Genomic DNA, 23,154 nt, shown 5'->3' with positions numbered 1-23,154 from the left:
CTTCCAGGCTGTGACAACGTAAGTAGAGAGTAAAGTGTTCTTTAGAGCACTGTGACTTACCTAGTGTTGTTCCTAGTACCCCCTTAATGGGAACTTTTCTGTCACTGTCCCATCCAGAATGAAGACTTCCCTTTTATTTTATTTTTTTATTAGATAATTTCTTTATTTCCTTTTCAAATGCTATCCCGGAAGTTCCTTATACCCTCCCCCCACCCTGCTCTGCTACCCACCCACTCCCACTTCTTGGCCCTGGCATTCCCCTGTACTAGGGCATATAAAGTTTGCAAGACTAAGGGGCCTCTCTTCCCAATGATGGCCAACTAGGCCATCTTCTGCTGCATGTGCAGCTAGAGACACGAGTTCTGGGAGTACTGGTTAGTTCATATTGTTGTTCCACCTATAGGGTTGCAGACCCCTTCAGCTCCTTGGATACTTTCTCTAGCTTCTCCATTGGGGGCCCTGTGTTCCATCCTATAGATGACTGTAAGCATCCGCTTCTGTATTTGCCAGGCACTGGCATAGCCTCACAAGAGACAGCTATATCAGGGTCCTTTCAGCAAAATCTTGCTGACATATGCAATAGTGCCTGGGTTTGGTGGCTGATTATGGGATGGATCCCCAGGTGAGGTAGTCTCTGGATGGTCCATTCTTTCGTCTTAGCTCCAAACTTTGTCTCTGTAACTCCTTCCATGGGTGTTTTGTTCCCTAGTCTAAGGAGGAATGAAGTATCCACACTTTGGTATTCCTTCTTCTTGATTTTCTTGTGTTTTGCAAATTGTATCTTGGGTATTCTAAGTTTCTAGGCTAATATCCACTTATCAGTGAGTGCATATCAAGTGACTTCTTTTGTGATTGGGTTACCTTACTAAGGATGATATCCTCCAGATGCATCCATTTGCCCAAGAATTTCATAAATTCATTGTTTTTAATAGTGTAAATGTACCACATTTTCTGTATCCATTCCTGTTGAGGGACATCTGGGTTCTTTCCAGCTTTTGGCTATTATAAATAATGCTTCCCTTTTATTAAGTAAACATTACTACATTATAGTCACTACATCATCACAAGTGATTCCAGGTCAGCGAATCATGGATATCCTTCTAAGTACTTGGCCTTTACTGTCTTAGATAATTAGACAGTGAGTACTAAGTGATGCATCTTACAATTGGTCATATAGCTGTGTTATTAATGCTTTTCTTGTTTGTGTTTTCTGACCATTCTGTTACAGACCAACTCACGGGGTGACACAGTGAGGACCTTGTGCCTTAGTTACCTGACCGTGCTTCAGAAAGTAGCTAACCATGTTGCACTGCTGCAGGCTGCTAGCACCTCCAAACATCAGGTTGGACTTTACATGTCTTTGTGATACTATTTATATAAAACAGATACTATACAATATTATTGACACAAAAATCATAGTTCTCATCTAAAAGAGAGTAAGAGATATTTTATCCCAGAGCCATTTTAGTGGCCAGAGCCTGGGAACAGAGATTTAGATTACACCAAATCACTATTTTTAACATGGAAGTGGTTTTATGAAGTTTTTAGTTTGCTGAAGAAAGTCAGAAATAGAGGAGTTTTTAAAATATATTGGTAGGTACATCAGAGAGATGGGTACAACAAGATGGGGGAAGCTTTTCTGTATGTCCAGGATCCTGTCTGATAACATTCTTAGCTTTTGGATTGATAGAAATTATATTCCAAAGGATTATTCTGTTAGTCACAGGACATTAGTTCTGACACAGAGGTGGGCAAGGAATGGCTGTTAGCGATGTGGGTTAAAACTCCACCCAACATAAGATAATTAACTTCTGAACCTGTAATATTCCAATCTCTCCCCAATATTTCAGCTCTCATCAGTCAGTCAATCACAGCCAGACACAGCTTCTTTCCAGAGGCATCTGATTTGCTTATTTTAAAATTTAGTAGTTGAATTACACAGCCTTGTGCATGTGCAAGGTGCTGAGTTCAGTATTCAACATCAGTACTAATAATTTTTAAAGTAAAACTTAAGTATCGAGAAACGTGCACTTATATTTTTAATCAGGCAGAAAAAGCTTGACTTTAAAGTAATAGCTGTTTTATGTGTCTAATAGTGTTTATGTTTTGGTGTAATTACTTGGATAACCGATAAGTCAATTCTACTCTCCTAATATTGTGTTTAATTATATTTGTTTAATCTGTTTTCTAAGCTGTCAAAATCCAAGTTGAATTTTAAATAGCATTTGCTATGGTAACTGCAATTGTGTCTTATTCTAGAGCACAACGTTAGTAATAAGGGCTCATCTTCATTTAGCAATATTTTCTTGTGATGTAGCTAGTGTGTTTAATTTTGAAACCTATAAGAATCTGATTCAGTAGTTTTGGATAGTATTATTTATTTTTTAGGGAATGTTTGTCTCCTTATTTTTGAAATCTTGAGGAAGTAATGTTATAGTGTCTGTATTCATAATATCAAGAATTCATCAAAACCATACATGTTTAACGTATAGCTTTAGGAATTTCTGAATTCTTAATTTCACTTAAAGAAGGTAGATTACATTTCTGCTTCTCACAAATAGAAAATTTTTATAAAGTTTTATTTTTTGTAGGTTTAAATATGCATTGAAATTTCTTCTTTCTTAAGGAAACAATTATCAAGAGGATATGTGATCGGGTATTTTCCAGATTCCCAGATTTTGTGCAGAAAAGCAAAGATGCAGCCTTTGAAACACTTTCTGACCCTAAATATAGTGGGAAAATGAAGGTATGTATTCTTCATTCAGTGTGCATACAGATAGATCAGAGCACACTATGGGTTCTTAGTGGCAGTTGCATCAAACATGCATCAAGCTTTTCCTTACTAGTCTATTGGGCTGAAGAACATTTAAAGTGTATGTTGTTATCACATATGAACAGGGGCAAGGCCTCTATATATAAATTGAATCTTCTGCCTTAAAATTTTGTTTGCTGACCTAAATAGTAAAACTGCAAGGTAACAACATTTGTTCTGCGCATTGGAACTGACCTATGGCCATGTTGTTCTTGGTACTGCATTAGTGAAGGGGAAGGGTGTGGAAAGCAAGCCCAGGCTCTGTAGCCCTGACCTAGGTATCTGGGCATTACCTGTCATAGTAGTGTGAACTGGTAGTAGCTACCCTCTGGCCTCCTATAAGAAGTTTGTTTAATCCCTCAATAGCTATCAAAAATCCTCATTTATGGCTTCACAGTTCCCAACTTTAAACTATAATTAAGAATAAGGTAAGATTTTTTTGGCAAAGGTAAAAAAAACGGGAGTAATTCAAATTAGTCAATTATTGTTTTATCTAGAAATATTTTTAGCAGTTAATGTAGATAAGCTTAATGTGATTTAGTTGCTTAAAACCTAGATATTTAGTGAAACAAAATAGGTGGAAGTAGTAAAAAGGATTGAGTTAAAAATTATTTATAAAAATCAGTTAGTTTGTATTCATGAGAATATCATGATTTATTCCAAGTAATTAAAATATAATAACCTGCTCTTTATGAAATTTCAACATATAAAATCCAGATTCATTTAGAGTTCTATTTTTAGAAATTATACTGTATAGTTAAGATGATTAGATTTTATTTATTTATTTTTGGTTTTTTGAGACAGGGTTTCTCTTTATAGCCCTGGCTGTCCTGGAACTCACTTTGTAGACCAGGCTAGCCTCGAACTCAGAAATCCGCCTGCCTCTGCCTCCCGAGTGCTGGGATTAAAGGCGTGCACTACCACGCCTGGCTAAATTTTATTTTTATTCTGACTTTGTTTGTTGGAAGCTAGGTAGACATCTTGGTTTCTATGGAGAACAGCTGATTTGCAATTTCTAACTGATTGTCAGTCAAACAGATCTTGACAGTAATAGCTGGGGATATATATTGTAGGACTATTTTTACAACATTTGATTAACATCATTATCTGTGATTTATACTGATTTAGTGATATACAGCCTATATAGGCTTATTATAGACTTATTGCCTGTGAGGTTAAGACCTTTAAGTCCTTGACTTGTGTATAAGCTCTGGTTCTGCTTAGCTTGTAGCTCAGCCTGCAACTGCAGAGGCTCTGGGCACATAATGACTGTTTTAGCTGTCATCGCCTTAGAACTATAACAATGACTTTTTGATGCCAGTGGCATACTTACTTCACTTACCTGTCAATGGAATAATCACAAGTTGTACCCACTTAGTTTAGAATGTATTTTATCCATTAGGTGATATGTCACAAATTTATGATTATTTATTTAATTTATGATTATTTATGAAATTTATTATTATTCATTTAGTGAGGGTTTTTTCTTTAAATTAACCTAATGAAGACCTGCAATCAGAAAAAATTTTCCTTATTACTTACTTTTGCTTTCACTTTTAAATACCCCAAATTACAACAGATCTGAAGCTATAGCCAATGACAAGAGTAGATTTCTGTTCAGCCTATTGCTGGTTTAATACATTACCATCTTCTAAGGGAATAAAAAGACAAGCACAGACCAGAATATCTTCTGAAAATAATGAAGAATACCAGTATGCAAAGTATACAGAGTGTTCTTAAAGCTCAGTAGTAGAAAGTGGATGATCTAGCTTAAAAATGGGGAAGGGTCTGAACAGATAACTTACTACCAAAAGAAGTGCAGATGGCAAGTAAGTGCAGAGGAGATGCTGCCCACTGTTACACCTGCACAAATAAGACAGGGAACACTGCACGCCTGTTAAGGTGGCGTAGTCCAGACAACTGGCAGCACCAGGTGCTACTGTGGACCTTCTTTCAGCACAGGTGAAACTGCAGAGTGAGTTGGTCCCTCTGAATAGTGTAGTGATTTGTCAAAACTTTCACTTTCAGTAATGTCAGTTACATTGTTTTTAAAATGTGTTTGATATTTAAAATATGAAAATGAAATATTCTTACCATGTTATCCATTAGTCACATTCTTTGGTTATTTATGTAAGAAATAAATTTAGTGAATTTTACTAAACTTATGCCCTCATAAGTGCCCCATATAAATTTATTCATAATTTTCAAAACTTGGAAGTAATCAAGATGTCCTTCAAAAGGCAAATGGATAGACTGTGGTACAAAAATAGAATGGTTTTTAACAATAAAAATTGAGTAAGATGTAGTGGTGCATGCTTCTAATCCCATCACTCTGGAGGCAGAAGCAGGTGCATCTCGTTCAGTTACAAAGCAGCATGGTCTACATAGCAAGCTACAGGCCAGACACAGCTACACCATGAGACCTGCTCTCAAAAAAAAAAAAAAAAAAAAAAGTAGAGCACTTGGAGAACTCTTAAATGTATATTGCTAAATTAAAGAAGCTAGCCTGGAAAAGATACATGCTGTGTTGCTGTGTGATTCCATCTGTGACCCTCTGGAAAAGGAAAAACTACAGAGACAGATCAGGGGTTCTGGGAGAAGATAAAACATCGGATAATGAGTAAAACATCAGGGACTTTTAAGCAGTAACACTATTTTTTATGATGTTGTAATGTGAAAACGTCAAGATTCATTCATCAGAATTCGGAGCTGTAAACAAAATGACTGAACTCTAATACACACTGGACAATAACATAAGCTGTTAATAAAAGGTCAGTGTTCTTAATGAGTTGTATAGATACCTCATAAATAATAATGATAATCATATTTTTAGTAACATTAGCTTTATATAAACATTCATAGGAGGCATATGGGGATATAGTTCAGCAGTAGAGTGTTTATCTGGCATGCACAAAGCTATGGATTGATCCTCAGTATTGCAAAAAGAGAGATGAGGTGTGGTATGTGGGAGATTTCTACACTTATACTCAGTACTGAAAACCTAAAAAAAAAATTGATGTCTATCAATTAAAAGCAGTAGTCTTATATAATATAAAATTAAAATGTATGTTCTACATAAAGTCAGTTATTTCATTTAAAAATAAAACTAAATGTAAATAAAAGTTTATATGTTGTCCAGGTATTAAAATATTTCCTCAGACTATGGCAGTTTTACTCACCATCTGAGAAGATTTTTAAAAAACTTCCAAAGCATTTTTCCCCCCAAAGAGTGAGGTTAAGACTCAAATTTTGAAAGAAGTCTTTATTAGATAAACTATGAAGAGATTGTTGTATTGAGTATATTTTCTGTTTATACCTTTATTATCAAAGAAATTGTTTCCTTCAAAATATTATTTCTGTACCAAGTTTTACTGAACTTGGTACAGAAAATTCCCTTCCCTTCTGGGATTGCCTTTTCATGGTGCTCTGTCTTCCCAGTGTGGGAATGCTTCTGCTGCTGCTGTGCCATCTTTGGACTGTTGCTTCCTCTCTAAAGAACTGTGTATGAGGGCAGATTATTAAGCAATTTGAGGTCAAAATCATATCTGGAAATCAGGGCTGACTGTAAATAAACAGTGAAAAGAGATGTGTGTCTAAGAGGTGAGCATCAGGTCTCTCAGAAACTGCAGAGAAGCAACTGCAAGCATTGCATGTCGTCTGTCTAGAAAGCCATTAACTTGCTAAAAGGTAAGTTTTGCTAATTTAGTCTTAACATACTGTGGGTATAAAAGTGTATTCTGAAAATTAAATTAATCCAGCTTCTGAAATGCTTCTTTTTAGTACAACCAGATGAAAAGAAGCAGGCTTTGGGAACTTTACCACCTTACTGACAAACAGGATGATAAATAGCATTTGGTGTGGTAAACAGTGTACTTGTTAATTTTGAATATATAAACGGGAGTTAGCTGAGATGACTGTGGTTAGTGTTGTATAGAACATTTTCAGGAAATCTCCAATGTTTTCTGTATGTGTAATTTTGTAGTTGGCACTGACCTACTGATACCCTGTGTTCCTTCCCAGGTCCTCCAGCAGCTTTTGAATCATTTTAGGAAACAAAGAGATAAGGTTCTTCTCTTCTCCTTTTCTACCAAGGTGAGTTCCATCCACAGTGTTCTTGCTTGGTTGGCTTGGGTGTCTAGGCACTAAGCACAAGGAAGTAGCAGATTACTGTCTATTTCCTCATCCACATGGCATATTGTGGTGGGAGAATGACCTTTCCAGCACATTTAGTTATGTGCTATAGACAGGGATGGCCACCATCCTATGAAACTCAAAGGTAGAGCTGTATTTTCTGCTGATGTTCTTTTGAGATATTTAGGATTTTTAGAGTTTAGAAAATGACAAAAAATGGTTTAAATAAATTATTTGACCAATGATTTTCTTTTTATTTGGTTTCAGTTTGTTGTTTTTAAAGAAATGCTTGCTAAAAAGAAAAGATTGCTTGTTTTAGAATAACAGAAAGAAATACATGGGTTAAAGGGGAGGAAAAGTATTTTTTGGAACTGGAAATAGACCCTAGGCCTGGCACACATTAGGGAATCAGTCTCCCACAGAGTGGCAGCCAGGACTCCATAGTGATTGCTTATTAAGTAGAAGAAACAGTGAGTCCAGTGGTCAGTGCTCATCAGTCAACACACCGTGATTGGACAGAACCTGTGACCAGAACTTAGCTTCCCTGCCTTTCTTCCCTGCAGCTGCTGGATGTGCTGCAGCAGTACTGCATGGCCTCGGGCCTCGATTACCGACGACTCGATGGAAGCACAAAGTCCGAGGAAAGGCTCAAGATTGTGAAGGAGTTTAACAGTTCACAAGATGTGAACATTTGTCTTGTCTCCACAATGTAAGAAAAATAAATAAAACATGATAGATTGATTTCATCTGGTTGATTTCTAAACTATTTTGAGATTAATTTTCAATAAATAGGCTTATGTTGTTTTTTTTATTTGATTTTAAAGAAACAGTTAAAACACTGTCAGTTATATACAGAATAACAATTCTTTATTTTCTTATCATTCTGGAATTCCCCTTGTAAAGACAGGATTAAAAGATAAGAATAAAAGCAGCAATGTTGACTCCTAGAGTTCCTGGGTAGTGTGAGTGCCCTACCTTCAGAACAGTTGGATTTCTTACTCAGAGCTCGCCACTGCTGCCTTCTCTGCCTTGTCCCAGCTGGAGCTGCTGTTGGATTTCATAAGGAATAAATTTGTTCCAGCACCTACTTAATGAATCTCTAATTAGAATGGCTTAAAGAAAATTCACTCTTTTGAGAAAGAGGTCAGTTAGTAGAAACACCTAAGGAAGATATTTGGGTTATAATAAATACTTTATTTTTTGGCATTGTATGTGAAAATTTTATAGATTTGTTATCACTGTTTTCAAAAAGAGAACCAAAGGACTTTAGAAATAAACTGCAAAGAGCAAAAATAGAACTCAAAATGAGTGTGGGGATGAGGGGTGACGCTGCCGTGGTGTGATTGCCATGGGCTATTCTGTGGAGTCCCTGCAGCTGAGTAAAGGAGAGAAGCTCTCATTGCTGCGGATGAAATCCAGCATGCCCTCGCCCGAGTCCTTACATACACAGCACTGAGTGATCTTCGGTTAAGCTCCAGCATAAACCTTCTTAACTTCAGTCACGTGTAACACACTGGATGGAGGTCCCAGCACTGCAGAACTCATCATGACCACCTCAGGCCCAGCTGAAAACAGCCAGCAGCTCTGTTCTCACTGTGCCTGAAAAAGTTCTACATGCACAACACATTCCTAACGTTGACATAAAAATCTTTCATTTTTAAAAATCCTATTAGATATTTACAAATCTACCCTATCATCTTCTTTGCATATTGTTTGCTGTAATTTCTAGTCTAGTACCTAGTGTTGTTAAATACCACTCTGGCTCTTGATCCTCATTAGGTCTATTAAGAATCTTTCTCCCTCTGCAATCTACTGAAACTTAACAGTGATGTTTGAGTCTTACGCTGGGGGATGGCCGTGTGTTGTGCCGCAGCCTGAAAGCATGTCATCTCCATTTGGGGGAGATGCTTTTTTATACTTATTTTAAACAGCTTCCTTTCCTTCCACTTTCTGTGTGCTTTCTTTGGGATTTGACTCAGATGATTCTCACTTGATCTTTTTTATGGGGGATTACTCCCCTTATCGTCCACTTTCTTTGGTTGTTGTTTTGTTTTAGACCAGTGGTTCTCAACCTTCCCAATGCTATAACCTGCTGATAAAGTTCCTCATGTTGTGGTGAACCTCTACCATAATATTATTTTTTGTTACTTCATAACTGTGATTTTGCTATTACTATGAATTGTAATATAAATACTTGATACACAGGCTATCTGACATGCAATGTCCTCTGGGGTCACAAGCCACAAGTTGAAAACCACTGTTTTAGGTGATGCATGCATCACTGCTGGCCTTGAGCCTGCTGTCCTCTTGCTTTCTCAGTTTTGCAGTAAATGTTCATGTATTATTCTTTAAGTCAGATTTTTTACATTTTGTACTCCTTGTTCTGTAGTCTGTGAAAATGCCATTTTCTAATCTTGTAGATTATTTTGTTTGAAACAGTCATATTTTTACCCAAAATTTTTTGTGCTTTCTAATCTTATTTTTTTTTCTGGATTATCTTTCTTTCCTAGAATACTAGCACCTTAACTCTTAGATTTCCATTAATACTCTTAAAACATGTTTAAAGAAAATTCATCTGTCATTTTTCTTGGAATTCTTTTTTGGAGAATTTTATAGATGAGTACTATATTTACATATCTCTCCCACCTGGGATTACAAGTTTTTGTTGTTGTAAATTAAAATCTTTGAGTTTATAAGTGATCTTGAGGAAAGTTAGTATCTTTATGATATTTCCTTTCTACTCATTAGGTTTTTTGGATGCACTGTTAAGACAGATACTTAATTTGACCTATTATAATACTAAATACATAATAATAAAATGCAATTTGTTAAAGATATTTTTGTCTAACATTAAATGTAGTTAAAATTGATATGTTCACTTGGGACAAGAGTAGAGTGTGGAAGACATTCTTAGACACAGACAGTACGCATGGTCATGAGATTTCTGTCTCAAAAACTAGTCCTTAGCCTGAAGTGAACAATTATATTACATTGCTTTTAAATAAGTCCTTGTAATTAGCCACATGACTTACAAGTAGGCTTTAATTTGTATTATATCAGAATCATCGCATCAGAGATCTAGATTAACGATTTTCTTTGTTTCTAAAAGCCTTTGCCTCTGCTTTAACCAGCCAGGTGTCATTTGTACTTTCAGTCCCTTAGAAGATTGTTCCCCTAATTAGCAGAGGACTTTTTTGAGCTCCCTGGGGTGTCTGAGATGAGTCCATGCCTGGTTCCTCCATCAGGAGCCTACCTGGAACAGCTGGAAGGTTATTAATCAGGCGCTCCTATAACTTCTACTTTCTGGGCAGCTGAATCTCTCCCAGGTTCATTCTGACTTTTCCATACTGCGATTTTAGTGTTGTCTTCTTTTTCAAAGCTCTTTCCCTGTCTCACCTTTCTGCCTTTGGTTTAGGTCTCTCGGGAATCTTTTTGCTATCAACTCCGGAAAGTGATTTTAAGAAGAAAGAACTCAATTTATCTTGAGCACTAATATTTAAGAGTATGCTTCAGTTTGAATACAGACTCGGCCTATTTAAGGAGATCCTTTGTGCCTAACTGGAAAATGTTTGGTTCTTAAACTTACCTTGAAGAAAGCTAGGCCAATTGATGCACACCCTTAATCCCAGCAGTTGGAAGGCAGACACAGGCCAATCTGGTCTACATAGTGAGTTTCAGGACAGCAGAGCTACACAGTAAGATCCTGTGTCTGAGAAGAAAAAAAAGACCAGATGTATCTTGAGGATTGAAGATATGAAAATATCTAGCTCTGTGAAGAGGATGCATAGTCAATGTGAATTTCTTTCCATTTGGTACAAGTATTATCGAAGAGTATTATTACCAACTTTTGTCTTTAGACAATGAGCATCGGTGTGCCAATGGTCTGAGTGTAGGATGACATTAGTGGCAGAGTAGCAAACTGGTAAGCGAAAGGCTTAAGAGACAGAGTTAGGAAAAGAAAAGAAAAGCTCTTTTCCTCAGACTCAGTTTTGCTGTTCCTTTTGTTCAATGTCACACATCAAAATTAGCCATACCCAAAGTCTATAAAATGTAGTGAGCTGCTAGACAGAATAGGCATTCAGAACAGACGCTGTGGAGATTCACATTAAATTTTACACTTCATTGAACATATTTTATGCATTTATCCACCACCAAAACCCAATATCCACGACAGGCTTAGCACTAGAAGAATAATTATCTTTACATCATCTCTTATGACTCCTGTCCATCACCTCCTCATCTCTGTATCTGTAGCCTTTCTTGTTCTCCTTTTTTCATGTTTTACATTTGTTTACATATATTATTGGCTGGATTCCATGTATGAGAGAAAGAATATGTGAGATTTTTTTTTCCTTTCTGCGATTATGTGATCTTCCTTAATAGTCTAAGTGCATTTTAAATCTCTAAACTTCATTTTGCTTTACCTCTGAATAGTATTCTGCTTATATATGTATGTATGTATATATATATAAAATAATGTTCATTTTAAATTGTATATAATTTTATCACTATTGTAAATTAACTGTTAAAAAGGGAATGCAAAACTAAAAAATTCACAACTTGAAAAGGCCATAACCATTGTTACACAAGACAGACTCATGTGAGTATAATGCACTCATCAGTCCTGGCACTCAAGTGAGTGTATTGCACACACATTACTCCTGGTACTTGTGTGAGTGCAGTGCAATCACATCACTCCTGGATTGAGTTCTAAATTTATGTGGAACCAGTGTATTAGGTTTATTGGACAAACATTTCTATAACTTCTATTTGTTTCAGAAGATACTAAAATTATTTTTAATTGTATTTGATAATCTTATAGAAATGGTATTTGAGTATATAAAATTATGAAAACTAGCATATTAACCTATGTATATGGATTCAAATGGTCAATTTGTTAAAGGGTTTCTTGAATTGTAGAAAAAGAATATGCCATAAATATATAAGCATATTTCTGTTTGAAACATCAACTCTTATATAAAGATGGCAGTATAGTATTATATTGATTGCAGAAAATGGGTATCGTTGAGTTATAGCACCGTGGTTTGTTCTGTTGTGGATGGTTGGTTTGTTTGAGACAGGGTCTTACTGTATAGCCTAAACTGACCTGGAACTTTGACTCCTGCTTCTGCCTGGGTGCTGAGATTGCATGTGTACCACCATCCCTCACAACAGTTTATCCTGTTTTCTTTCCAGGGCTGGTGGACTAGGTCTCAATTTTGTTGGTGCCAACGTTGTTATATTATTTGATCCAACTTGGAATCCAGCCAACGATCTTCAAGCTGTTGACAGGTATGATACTGACAAAATATAAATGACCTGTGAATTCTTGCAATCTAAAACTTAGCCTTGAACTTTCTACATTGCTTATAGGACTAGTTAGAAAAGGTGGGTACTGGTGAAAATTTATATTAAAAATGACCCTAAACTTCTTAGTAGCCATTTGTTTCCAATCTCCAAATCCTACTAATGTGACATACGACCATAATAACAAATAAAGTAGAACCGTTTGTTACTGGTCATTCAGAAAATCTGAGAGACTCCTGAGAGAGACTCACCAGAGAAAAGCCAAGGTCGGAGTCTGCGGAACGGAACGGACACGGCCAGTTGACAGCTGTTGGCATGGAGTGACAACTTGTGGGGTGTGGGAAACTAAGAGTAGTGTGAGACTGATGTAGATTCCTCTCTACACTCCATGCTTTCACTAGGTTGTCTGGACTAGGTTCCTTAACCGTCTCACCAGTAGGACACTGAGACTAGAGAAGTTCCTGGTGTGTTAGACTCAGTGGAGCCAATCAAGTAATCCTAGATTTCCATAGAAAACAATACAGGAAGTAATTGAATAAACCTATGGCCTGCATTGAAATCCAGACCATCTTTCTAGTACAACTCACTTAACGTTTTGATTTTAATTACAAAAGAGAAAGTAAGAATTATGAGACATTTTCACAAAAAATAGAATAAAAGAGTCATGAGGAATTTCATAAATTCATTCTTTTTAATAGCAGAGTAGTACTGCATTGTGTAAATGTACCACATTTTCTGTATCCATTCCTCTGTTGAGGGACATCTGGGTTCTTTCCACTTCTGGCTATTATAAATAAGGCTGCTATAAACATAGTGGAGCATGTGTCCTTCTTACCGGTTGGAACATCTTCTGGATATATGCCCAGGAGAGGTATTGCTGGATCCTCCGGTAGTTCTATGTCCAATTTTCTAAGGAACCGCCAGACTGATTTCCAGAGTGGTTGTACAAGCTTGCAATCCCACCAACAATAGAGGAGTGTTCCTCTTTCTCCACATCCTCGCCAGCATCTGCTGTCACCTGAATTTTTGATCTTAGCCATTCTGACTGGTGTGAGGTGGAATCTCAGGGTTGTTTTGATTTGCATTTCCCTAATGATTAAGGATGTTGAACATCTTTTCAGGTGCTTCTCAGCCATTCGGTATTCCTCAGGTGAGAATTCTTTGTTCAGTTCTGAGCCCCATTTTTTAATGGGGTTATTTGACTTTCTGGAGTCCACCTTCTTGAGTTCTTTATATATATTGGATATTAGTCCCCTATCTGATTTAGGATAGGTAAAGATCCTTTCCCAATCTGTTGGTGGTCTTTTTGTCTTATTGACGGTGTCTTTTGCCTTGCAGAAGCTTTGCAGTTTCATGTGGTCCCATTTGTCAATTCTTGATCTTACCGTGCAAGCCATTGCTGTTCTGTTCAGGAATTTTTCCCCTGTACCCATATCTTCAAGGCTTTTCCCCACTTTCTCCTCTATAAGTTTCAGTGTCTCTGGTTTTATGTGAAGTTCCATGATCCACTTAGATTTGACCTTAGTACAAGGAGATAGGAATGGATCGATTCGAATTCTTCTACATGATAACAACCAGTTGTGCCAGCACCATTTGTTGAAAATGCTGTCTTTCTTCCACTGGATGGTTTTAGCTCCCTTGTCAAAGATCAAGTGACCGTAGCTGTGTGGGTTCATTTCTGGGTCTTCAATTCTATTCCATTGGTCTACCTGTCTGTCACTGTACTAGTACTATGCAGTTTTTATCACAATTGCTCTGTAGTAAAGCTTTAGGTCAGGCATGGTGATTCCACCAGAGGTTCTTTTATCCTTGAGAAGAGTTTTTGCTATCCTAGGTTTTTTGTTATTCCAGATGAATTTGCAGATTGCTCTTTCTAATTCGTTGAAGAATTGAGTTGGAATTTTGATGGGGATTGCATTGAATCTGTAGATAGCTTTTGGCAAGATAGCCATCTTTACAATGTTGATCCTGCCAATCCATGAGCATGGGAGATCTTTCCATCTTCTGAGATCTTCTTTAATTTCTTTCTTCAGAGACTTGAAGTTTTTATTATACAGATCTTTCACTTCCTTAGTTAGATTCACGCCAAGATATTTTATATTATTTGTGACTATTGAGAAGGGTGTTGTTTCCCTAATTTCTTTCTCAGCCTGTTTATTCTTTGTGTAGAGAAAGGCCATTGACTTGTTTGAGTTAATTTTATATCCAGCTACTTCACTAAAGCTGTTTATCAGGTTTAGGAGTTCTCTTGTGGAATTTTTAGGGTCACTTATATATACTATCATATCATCTGCAAAAAGTGATATTTTTGACTTCATCTTTTCCAATTTGTATCCCCTTGATCTCCTTTTGTTGTTGAATTGCTCTGAAAAGCAGGCATTAAAGGGACTAAAATGAGGAAAAGAAGTATGATATGATATGATGTCACATGGAAAAGTATGTATAGCTAGTAGAAATGTTCTCAGAAATTAAAGCCTTTGCTAAGATAAAACTTATTAGCAAGTCTGAATGATAATAGAGATACAGTAAAAGGATGTATATGTGAAACAAAGTGAAATCAAATAGATATAGAATATGAATAAAGAGAAAGGAAAGAAAGGTTCCCCTGCCCCCCCCAAAAAAACCCATCATTTGTTTGTTCAGAAATAAAGACAGCAGACTGAAGAAAGAGGAGAGAATTATCAATATTTCTTAAGAACATGATTAAATTTGAAGAGCTGCCAAATGCTCAGTAAAAATAATGATTATTCCAATTATTTGGGAAGATGGAATGTTTATCTTTGTTATATTTCCAATTCTGAAAATGAAGAGGACTAAAATGCCCCAGAGTGAGAAATAAGAGGATTTATAAAAACAAATTGCCCCAAAAATCAAGTTAGCAATAAATGGGAATCAGACTCATTTCTGCAGGTCAGGCTTCTCTTCTGTGGCTACAGTTAGGACCTCCTGAGAAAGCAAACTACTTTGACTTGTGATTGTGATCAGTGACTGACACATTAGTATGTGAGGCGAGATTAAAAGCAATCTGACTCCTGAGAACTCAGGAATATACTTTGGTGGCCTGAGCCCAGTGCTCAGAGAAGGTCAGATGAAGGGTGTAATGTGTATAGTTAGGGATAAAAATTATTGATAGCGTGGCTAGAAGCTTCCTGCAATTAATTATAAAGGAAAAATTCTCCCAAACAGTGAAGGATGATATAAAAATATCAATAGTTAAGAACTGGAGCTCAACATAATTATAGTGAAGCATCAGGATTGTGTTAGAAGAAACTATTAGAAGTTTTCTTTCCTTTCAGGAAACAATATCCTAATCAAGTCTCAAAAATTGGTAACAGTGCTATTTTTAAATGCTAGAAAAAATTAGCATTTTTTGTAAAAGTGAGGCACAGTGGTCATTTGGTCAACCTTTGAATATACAGTGACAAGTTCTACCCTCTATATGTTCTGCTTCTACAAATGCAGTGAGACTCTTCAGCAGTGGTTTTCTACATATAGGTCTTTCACAGTTTGCCTAAGATCACGGAAAAAACATATTTTATGTTATGATATATTAGAGTAGCAAAATTATTATTATGAAGTAGCAACAAAAATAAATTTTTGATTGGGGGTACTACCATATGAAATAGAATTGTATTAAAGGGTCACAGTGTTAGGAAGGTTGAGAGCCACTGCTCTGTGGTTTCATTATTTTATTTCATAAGTGTGTATATCTCTGTGAGTGTATGCACATGTGATTGTGCGTGTGCATTTGAATAGGTTAGAACTCTGTAAGAAGGAACAGCAGAATGGTGATAAAATGGAAAAGTTAAATTCGGACATACACTTATTATGAAACGTATAAAATAAGAAAGAAGCAAAAGACTAAAAAAAATTTATGAAATATAAGGGTCCAGAGAGAATGGCTTTATGGTTAAGGGCATGTACTGCTATTGCAGGAGACCCAGATTCTCTTCCCAGCACCCATATTGGGCAGCTCACAACCTCCGATGTATCTGGCTTCTTAGGGCACTGCAGTTCTGTGCACAGATTGATACATTCAGATTCATACACAGAAACATATATACATGATATAAAAATATATAAGATACTACTATAAAGATGGTAATCAACTTAATAAAGAATGGCAATATTAGTATTAAGTAAATTCTTAATAGAATTTAACAGAAACATTGCGAAGCAAAGAAGAGATGATGCATCAGAATGGTGTAATAGTTACTTCAACTCCAAGCCCAGAGTCTTATGATAAGAAGTAAGAAGAAAGAGAGCAGAGAAAAAAGGAGAACAGAGAAAGAAAATGCAGTGGCAAGAACAAGGAAGAGTCCAGAGAAAAGAAGAGAACCTAGAAAAGGAAGTTGGACAGAGGAGAACAATCTGGAAAAGAGAAGAGAAGAAAAGAGACCAAGAAGAGGGAAGAAAACAGCAGAGAAAAGAAGCGAAGATTGTCTGCAAAGATTGGGAAAAATAGCTGTTTTTTCAAATGACAGATTTTCAACAGAAGGCCTTTTTATCTTTCATCTAGAGACATGTAATGTGATTTCTACTACAAATTATGATCTTTTTATTTTATTTTATTTCCCCAGTTGTTGGCATGGCAGGACTGTGCACATGCTAGGCAAGTGCTCTGCCACTAAGCTGTATCCCAACCCCTATGGTTGTTTTTATATACTTTGTAAGTGTTTGGAAGTATTGGGAGTATTTTATGTTGTTCTGAAATTATAACAGGAAAGTATGGTCTTTTCAGAGTAACAACAAATCAGTCTCTCAAACGTCCTTAAAGATAGACAGCACACATACAAGACAGACGTTAAAATAAACATCTAAAAATTGGAAGAATACACAGAGAAAGAACTAAAGAATACTAGAAAAATACTGGTGGCAAAGTGAGAGTATCAACAGAAATAAAATTTATGAGAACAAAAATACAAATATTCTGGATCTGCCATTCAGTTCTGGAATTTAAAAATTCACTAGATTTAGCATGGACTTAAACAGAAAGAAGAAAGGGAATCTGTAAACTTCAACTTATCAAGCCTGAAAAGAAATCTTTTAAAAGAAGGAAAAATAAATTTCACCAAAAAGACATATTTTTCTATATTGGTTCTTTCTTCTCACCAAATAGTCCACTTTGTACGTTATGGAGTTTTCAGCAGCAGAAAAAAAAAGCAGACATAATTATTGAAAAGCTTCCTCGGTTTGAGGGAAAATACAAGAAAGAAAAAATTCCATGCTGAGATATTTCCAAAGAGATCTACACCAAGACTTTTTCAGGCTGACAGCAGATAAAAACAGAGAGAAAGGCCTGAAGTGGCAGGATTAAGCTGCATATTGTGTAAAACTGATCTCTAAAAGGCTTAGTTGCAATTAGCTCAGCATAAACCTAGCAGATCAGAAAGCAGTGTGCTAATGGATTTAAAGTAATAGTATATATATATACATATACATACATACATACATATATGTGTATATATATCACTGAGATAATTCCAATATATATTATATATACTTATTTACTAAATATATTAGTATCCAATATATTACTACTTTGAATATATATTTAATAATATACAACATATAATAATTAACATGTATATTAACATGTCAACTGGAAACAGAAAAATACATTAATTTAGAATTTACTATTGAACAGGACAGTCATTCACAAAAAAAGGAGAACTTAGGTCATTCTTACACAAACAAAAGCTGAACAAATCTTTGACTACTAGTGCTTCCTCCAAAATACTTCTGAAGGGAAAACTTAAGTTGAAATGTAAAGACAGCAAACAGTAACTCAAATCCTTATGGAAATAGAATTCACCAGTATAGGCAAATACAAACACCAATAGAGTTGTTACTTTTGTTTTCAACAGAAATCAAAAGGAAAATTCATAACATGTTTATGAATCTATCTGTACATTTATAATATATAATTTGTAACATATATACATGTATATTTATTTTGTGTATATATGTAAACAACAGAGGAAAGGATTCATAATGTGTCATTGAAAAAAAATTAACTAAAAACACAAAGGAAAATCAGTAATGGAGGAAGTGTAACAACAGTTAAAAACCTCAGAGATGGCTGAGCATAAAGGTGCCCATCTTTAATCTCAGCACCCACTAGGCTGAAGCAGGCATGTTTCTGTGCATTTGAGGCCAGCCTGGTCTGCATAGTGAATTCCAGAACATTTAGGGAGCGACCCTATCTCAAGAATCAAATAAACCAGCAAAAGCAAGACCTCCTTTGTTTTCTTGTTTAAACATAGATTAAACTCCAAGATCAAAAGACATAGATGTAAGAGCAGATTTAAAAGGAGAGATGTAAGAGCAGATTTAAAAGGAGTATCCGACTACATGATATCTATAAAAGTCTCAGTGTAGATTTAAGGATATGTGTAAGTTGGAAGTGAAGGGATGAAAAAAGACATTCCACAAAGATACTAAAACAACAACAAAAGAACAGAGGTATTGTATTAATAGAAGGCAAAATTGATTTTTAAGTCAAAACCTGCTATAAGAGTAAAAGAGAGACATTGTGCAATGATTTTTTTAAAAAGTCAGTGTACCAACAATTATAACAGTTACAAACAAAAGTATACAAACACTGAAGCTCCAGACACTCCGAAGCCAACTGACAGAATAAAAGGGGAAACCAACAGCTCTGCAGCAGTAGAGAGAGACTATCTTACCTCAGAATCATCCTGGACGGATGGTACAAGTCGCAGCAGATAGGACCAAGCAGCACCTCAGAGTAGAGGTGGCAGATGCTCTCTTCCAACAGAGCATCAGCAAACTGTGCTTTCCTTCAGTACACATGAAATGTTCTCTAGAGTAGCATTCACATATTAATCAGCAAAAAAGCCTTAATACTCTTAAAAATAAATTGTTCAGTATTTTATTTTTTATTGGCAGTAGACAAGACAGTAGAAGTCAGCAGCAGAAGGAAAAACTCAAATATTTACAAATACAGCACACACTCAAAACCCTTAACTGGTCAAAGAAGAAATAGCAGAGGAATTTTGAAATACCTTTGAAACATGAACACATAACTTGAAAATTTATGGGATATAGTGAAAGTGGAAATAAGAGGGAAATCCTTAATAAGAAGGTTTTAGATCCATAATCTTACTTCAAAGAGAAAAGAAAAAAATAATCCCTAAGTTAGAAAAAAGGAAGAAAATAACATAGCTTAGAAAAGAAAAAAATAGTAAAATATTTTTTTAAGAAATATGAGATTGGGTCTTTGAAAATATTGAAATATTAACTCAGAGAAAAGAGGAAGGCTCAAACACAGAAATCATGAAAAAGAGCATTACTACCTAAGTTACAGAAATCTGATTATCAGAGTACTGTGAACAAGTTTATACCAACACATTGAATGGCCTAGGAGAAATGGACACTTTTCCTAGAAACATACAACCTGGCAAGGCTGACTAAGAAATAGAAAACTATGATACATGTGTATGTAAAGAGATGAACTCACAGTCACAATCCATCAAAGAGAAGCCAAAAACCAGAGGATGTTATTTAGAGTCCTACAGATAATCAACACTACTGCAAAATTTTCCAAAACATTGATGATAAGGAATCACTTGAGTTGTATTTTGTGAGACCTGCCTTATGTAACCTAATCCCAATAATTCACTCTACTAGAGAATGCCAGACCAGTATCCTTGTACATAGTACGATAGTTAATTATTCAATAGTTAAGTGTTCAAGCAAAACTAAGAAGCAGGTTGAACAGATGATACAGAGAAGGATTAATTTTGGTGTGCAAAAGACTGGTCAGACACTATACACAAATCACCGTGATGTACCACCCTGACAAATAAGGAAAGAAACGTGCTCAGTTATCTCAGTTGATGCAGCAAAGTTGTTTGACAAATTTAACCATGATTTAGAGATCACATCAAATTAAGAATGGAAGAAAATTATCTTCATGTAAAAACCATTTATAAAAAAATTAAACTAGTGCCGTAGTCAGTGGTAAAGAGCTGAATGTTTTATTCTAGATTATCAGCCACAAGGAAAGTCTGCATTTTTCTGCCTAAAAAAAAAAAGACACACGCTGTATGGTTTCACTATTCCACTGTATAGTTTCATACTGCATCCACAGACAATGATCATATCAGTAGAGAAAGTAGCATAGTAGTGGGAGGGAGACACCGCAGTTTGTAAGGTGCTTAAGACATGACTCTGGTCCCTCACAACCAGTGTAAAGAATAAACAAGCAAAACACAGCACGGGGCATTGGGGAGTTTGCCTATAATCTCAGTACTGGGAACTTTGAAACAGGTAGATAGATGCCCTGGGGCTTGCTGGTTAGACAGCCCAGCCAAATTTGTACAACAGGCCAGTGAAAGACTGTCTCTGAAAAAGAATGGTGTCTAGGGAATGCCAACAAGATGTTCTTACCTCTACCTGTATTCTTACATGTATGGTGACCACACCAAGCAGAATGGTGGCTCCTGGGTACTGCTGAGCAGGGGTGGGGAACTGCTGTTTGGTCAGTAAAGAATTCAATTTGAAATGAGGAAAATCTGTATATCATATTGATTCCAAAGCACTGAATCTACTTTCTGTGTTTCATCTGTAAACTCAAAATGATTAAGTTTGATGTTGTATGTATTTTATCATCTTGAAAATAAAATCAAAAGAGATGTGTTTTATTTTGTTTAGAAATAAATACTAGTGAAATCACTGTGGACCACTTAGTTCTCACATTAATTTATATTTTGGTTTCTTCTTTTGAGATTTTATTTGTATTTTAAGTGTATTAAGTATGTATGTATGTACACTATGTGCATGCAGTGTCCACTGAGGCTAAAAGGGGACTTTGTATCACCTGAACTGTAGTTGCAGATGGTTATAAGCCAGCTCACTGGGTACTAGGAGTCAAGCCCTCTGAAAGAGCGGCAACTACCTTTAATCACTGAGTCGTCTCTCCAGCCTCTATTTTTAAATTAATTTCTGAGAAAAGACTGAAAGTGAATGAAAAGGATGGTATAACTTAGAAAACGAGCAAGCAAACAAAGAAGCAAAGAAATTATAGAAGAAATTACTATTTTTAACATGACATAAAAATTAAATCATTAATTGAGAATACATTACAGTTTTGAAAATGGCAATACACAGAAAGCCTAAGAGGCAGAAAGGGGACTGGTATGCTAGCACACACCTTTAGTCTCAGCACTCTGGAGGTAGAGGCCACCCTGGTCTATGTAGTAACAGTTCCAGGACAGCAGAGCTAGATAAGGAAACCCTGTCCTTATTTATTTATTTATTTATTTATTTATTTATTTATTTATTTAAGGCAGAAAGGCTTACTAACTAATAATATTTTCTTTTAGTTTTGAACCTTTTACATAAAACTGTGAAGATGCATTTAGAAGGACAGAAGACAACAATTGCACTTATGTTTATTATGAGCCAGGTACTCCATGGCCTCCATGAATTCTCTCATTTAACTTGATGCTAGTGCCTGTCCTGTCTTACTTTGCAGGAAGCTGAGGCAAAGTGGCCTTAGTTAGCTACTTACTTAGGTTCATAGAATGGCAGTTTCAGGTTCTGATTCCATGCAGTCAAGTAAAATCCAGAGTGAAACAGAAACCACTGTCCCTCCCTCCCTCCCTTTCCCTCTTTCTTTCTCTCTGTTTCTTCCTTTCTTTCTTTGGTCTTGGAACATTTGGTGTGACTTTGTACTTTCTATTTGTGTAATTTGTTTTTTGTGTATATGTGTGTGGTATGAGTACTTGTTCTTCAGGAGTGACACCTTGTTTCTTGAGATAGGATCTATCACTGACCTGAATCGTGCCAAAGCGGCTAGGCTTGCTGCCCAGCCAGCCCCAGGGATCCTACTGTCTCCACACTCTTGCTATCACACCTGGTTTTTACGTAGGGACCAGGATCAAACTCAGGTCGTCATGTTTGCATGGCAAAAACTTTACTGGTGTTTAGGGATGTGACTTCATTCACAGCATCCAATAAAGCCTGTTTGAGAAGTCACAGGGAACAGACCCGTAGGTCTGTGGGGAGTCAGCATAGAGTAGTAACTTGTGTCATGGTCTGTAACACAACCTGGGGTACTAGGGTACTAGGCAGCTGAGTGATTCACTCAGACCCAGGAGATGGGTATCAGCTCTTAAACCTGCATGTCATAGACATTTCCAATTAATTAGTTTTAACAAGATTGAGTTTTAGTTTGGTATTTAAGAGGGTACTTTTTTAATGTTTTTGTTTTTAGCTCACTTTATTAAGATATAATTGGCATATATACGGTAAACTTGACTTACTTTATGTTTACAGTTGGTAAGTTTTGATGACTATGTGAAACCATAGCCACAATTAAGATAATGGATGCATCCCCTCTGCCACAGGTTTCCTTGTACCTTTTGTAGTCTGTTTCAGTTGACTTAGTGTTTTTAATTTTCAGAGCGTATAGGATTGGACAGTGTAGAGACGTTAAAGTGCTTAGGCTAATATCCTTGGGGACAGTGGAGGAGATCATGTACTTACGCCAGGTCTACAAGCAGGTAAGGATATCTCCCATTCTATGTAAGAAGGTACATCTGTCTATTTTTAGAAATTAGGAACAAATATATAAAGAAGTTTTAAATTTTACCCTAGTGTGGAATTTACTAAAATTATCAAATATACTCTTAAATATATTTCTGTGACATAGAGTAAATTGTTAAGTTTATAGTATTTTACTCCTGAAAGTTTCTTAAGGCCATATTTCCCTTTTTTAAAATTTATTTTTCTAATTTCATGTGTACTGATGTTTTGCCTGCGCATGTGTCTGTTTAAGGGTGTTGGATCCCCTGGAACTGGAGTTACAAACAGTTGTGATCTGCCATGTGGTTGTTGGGAATTGAACCAAGATCCTCTGGAAGAGCAGCCAGTGC

General features: G+C 36.1%; 1 protein-coding gene across 2 annotated transcripts in view; it reads left to right on the top strand.

Moving 5' to 3' along the window:
• Positions 1-23,154, top strand: part of Ercc6l2 (ERCC excision repair 6 like 2) — a 95,035-nt gene that overhangs the window by 31,763 nt on the left and 40,118 nt on the right. Inside the window, exons 8-13 of one of the 2 annotated variants that reach the window (XM_021180506.3) lie at positions 1,229-1,342; positions 2,627-2,746; positions 6,833-6,904; positions 7,507-7,652; positions 12,140-12,235; positions 22,683-22,782. In XM_021180506.3, the coding sequence (XP_021036165.2) occupies positions 1,229-1,342; positions 2,627-2,746; positions 6,833-6,904; positions 7,507-7,652; positions 12,140-12,235; positions 22,683-22,782 (648 nt within the window). Of the gene's footprint in view, positions 1-1,228; positions 1,343-2,626; positions 2,747-6,832; positions 6,905-7,506; positions 7,657-12,139; positions 12,236-22,682; positions 22,783-23,154 lie in introns of those variants that run through there. The other variant, XM_029468330.2, reaches the window with a different exon arrangement.

This window comes from Mus caroli, unplaced genomic scaffold (genome assembly GCF_978045245.1).
Source record: "Mus caroli unplaced genomic scaffold, Mus_caroli_1 scaffold_15, whole genome shotgun sequence".
NCBI lineage: Eukaryota > Metazoa > Chordata > Mammalia > Rodentia > Muridae > Mus > Mus caroli.
The sequence above is the reverse complement of the archived record's forward strand: the minus strand, read 5'-3'. Positions and strand labels throughout refer to the sequence as shown.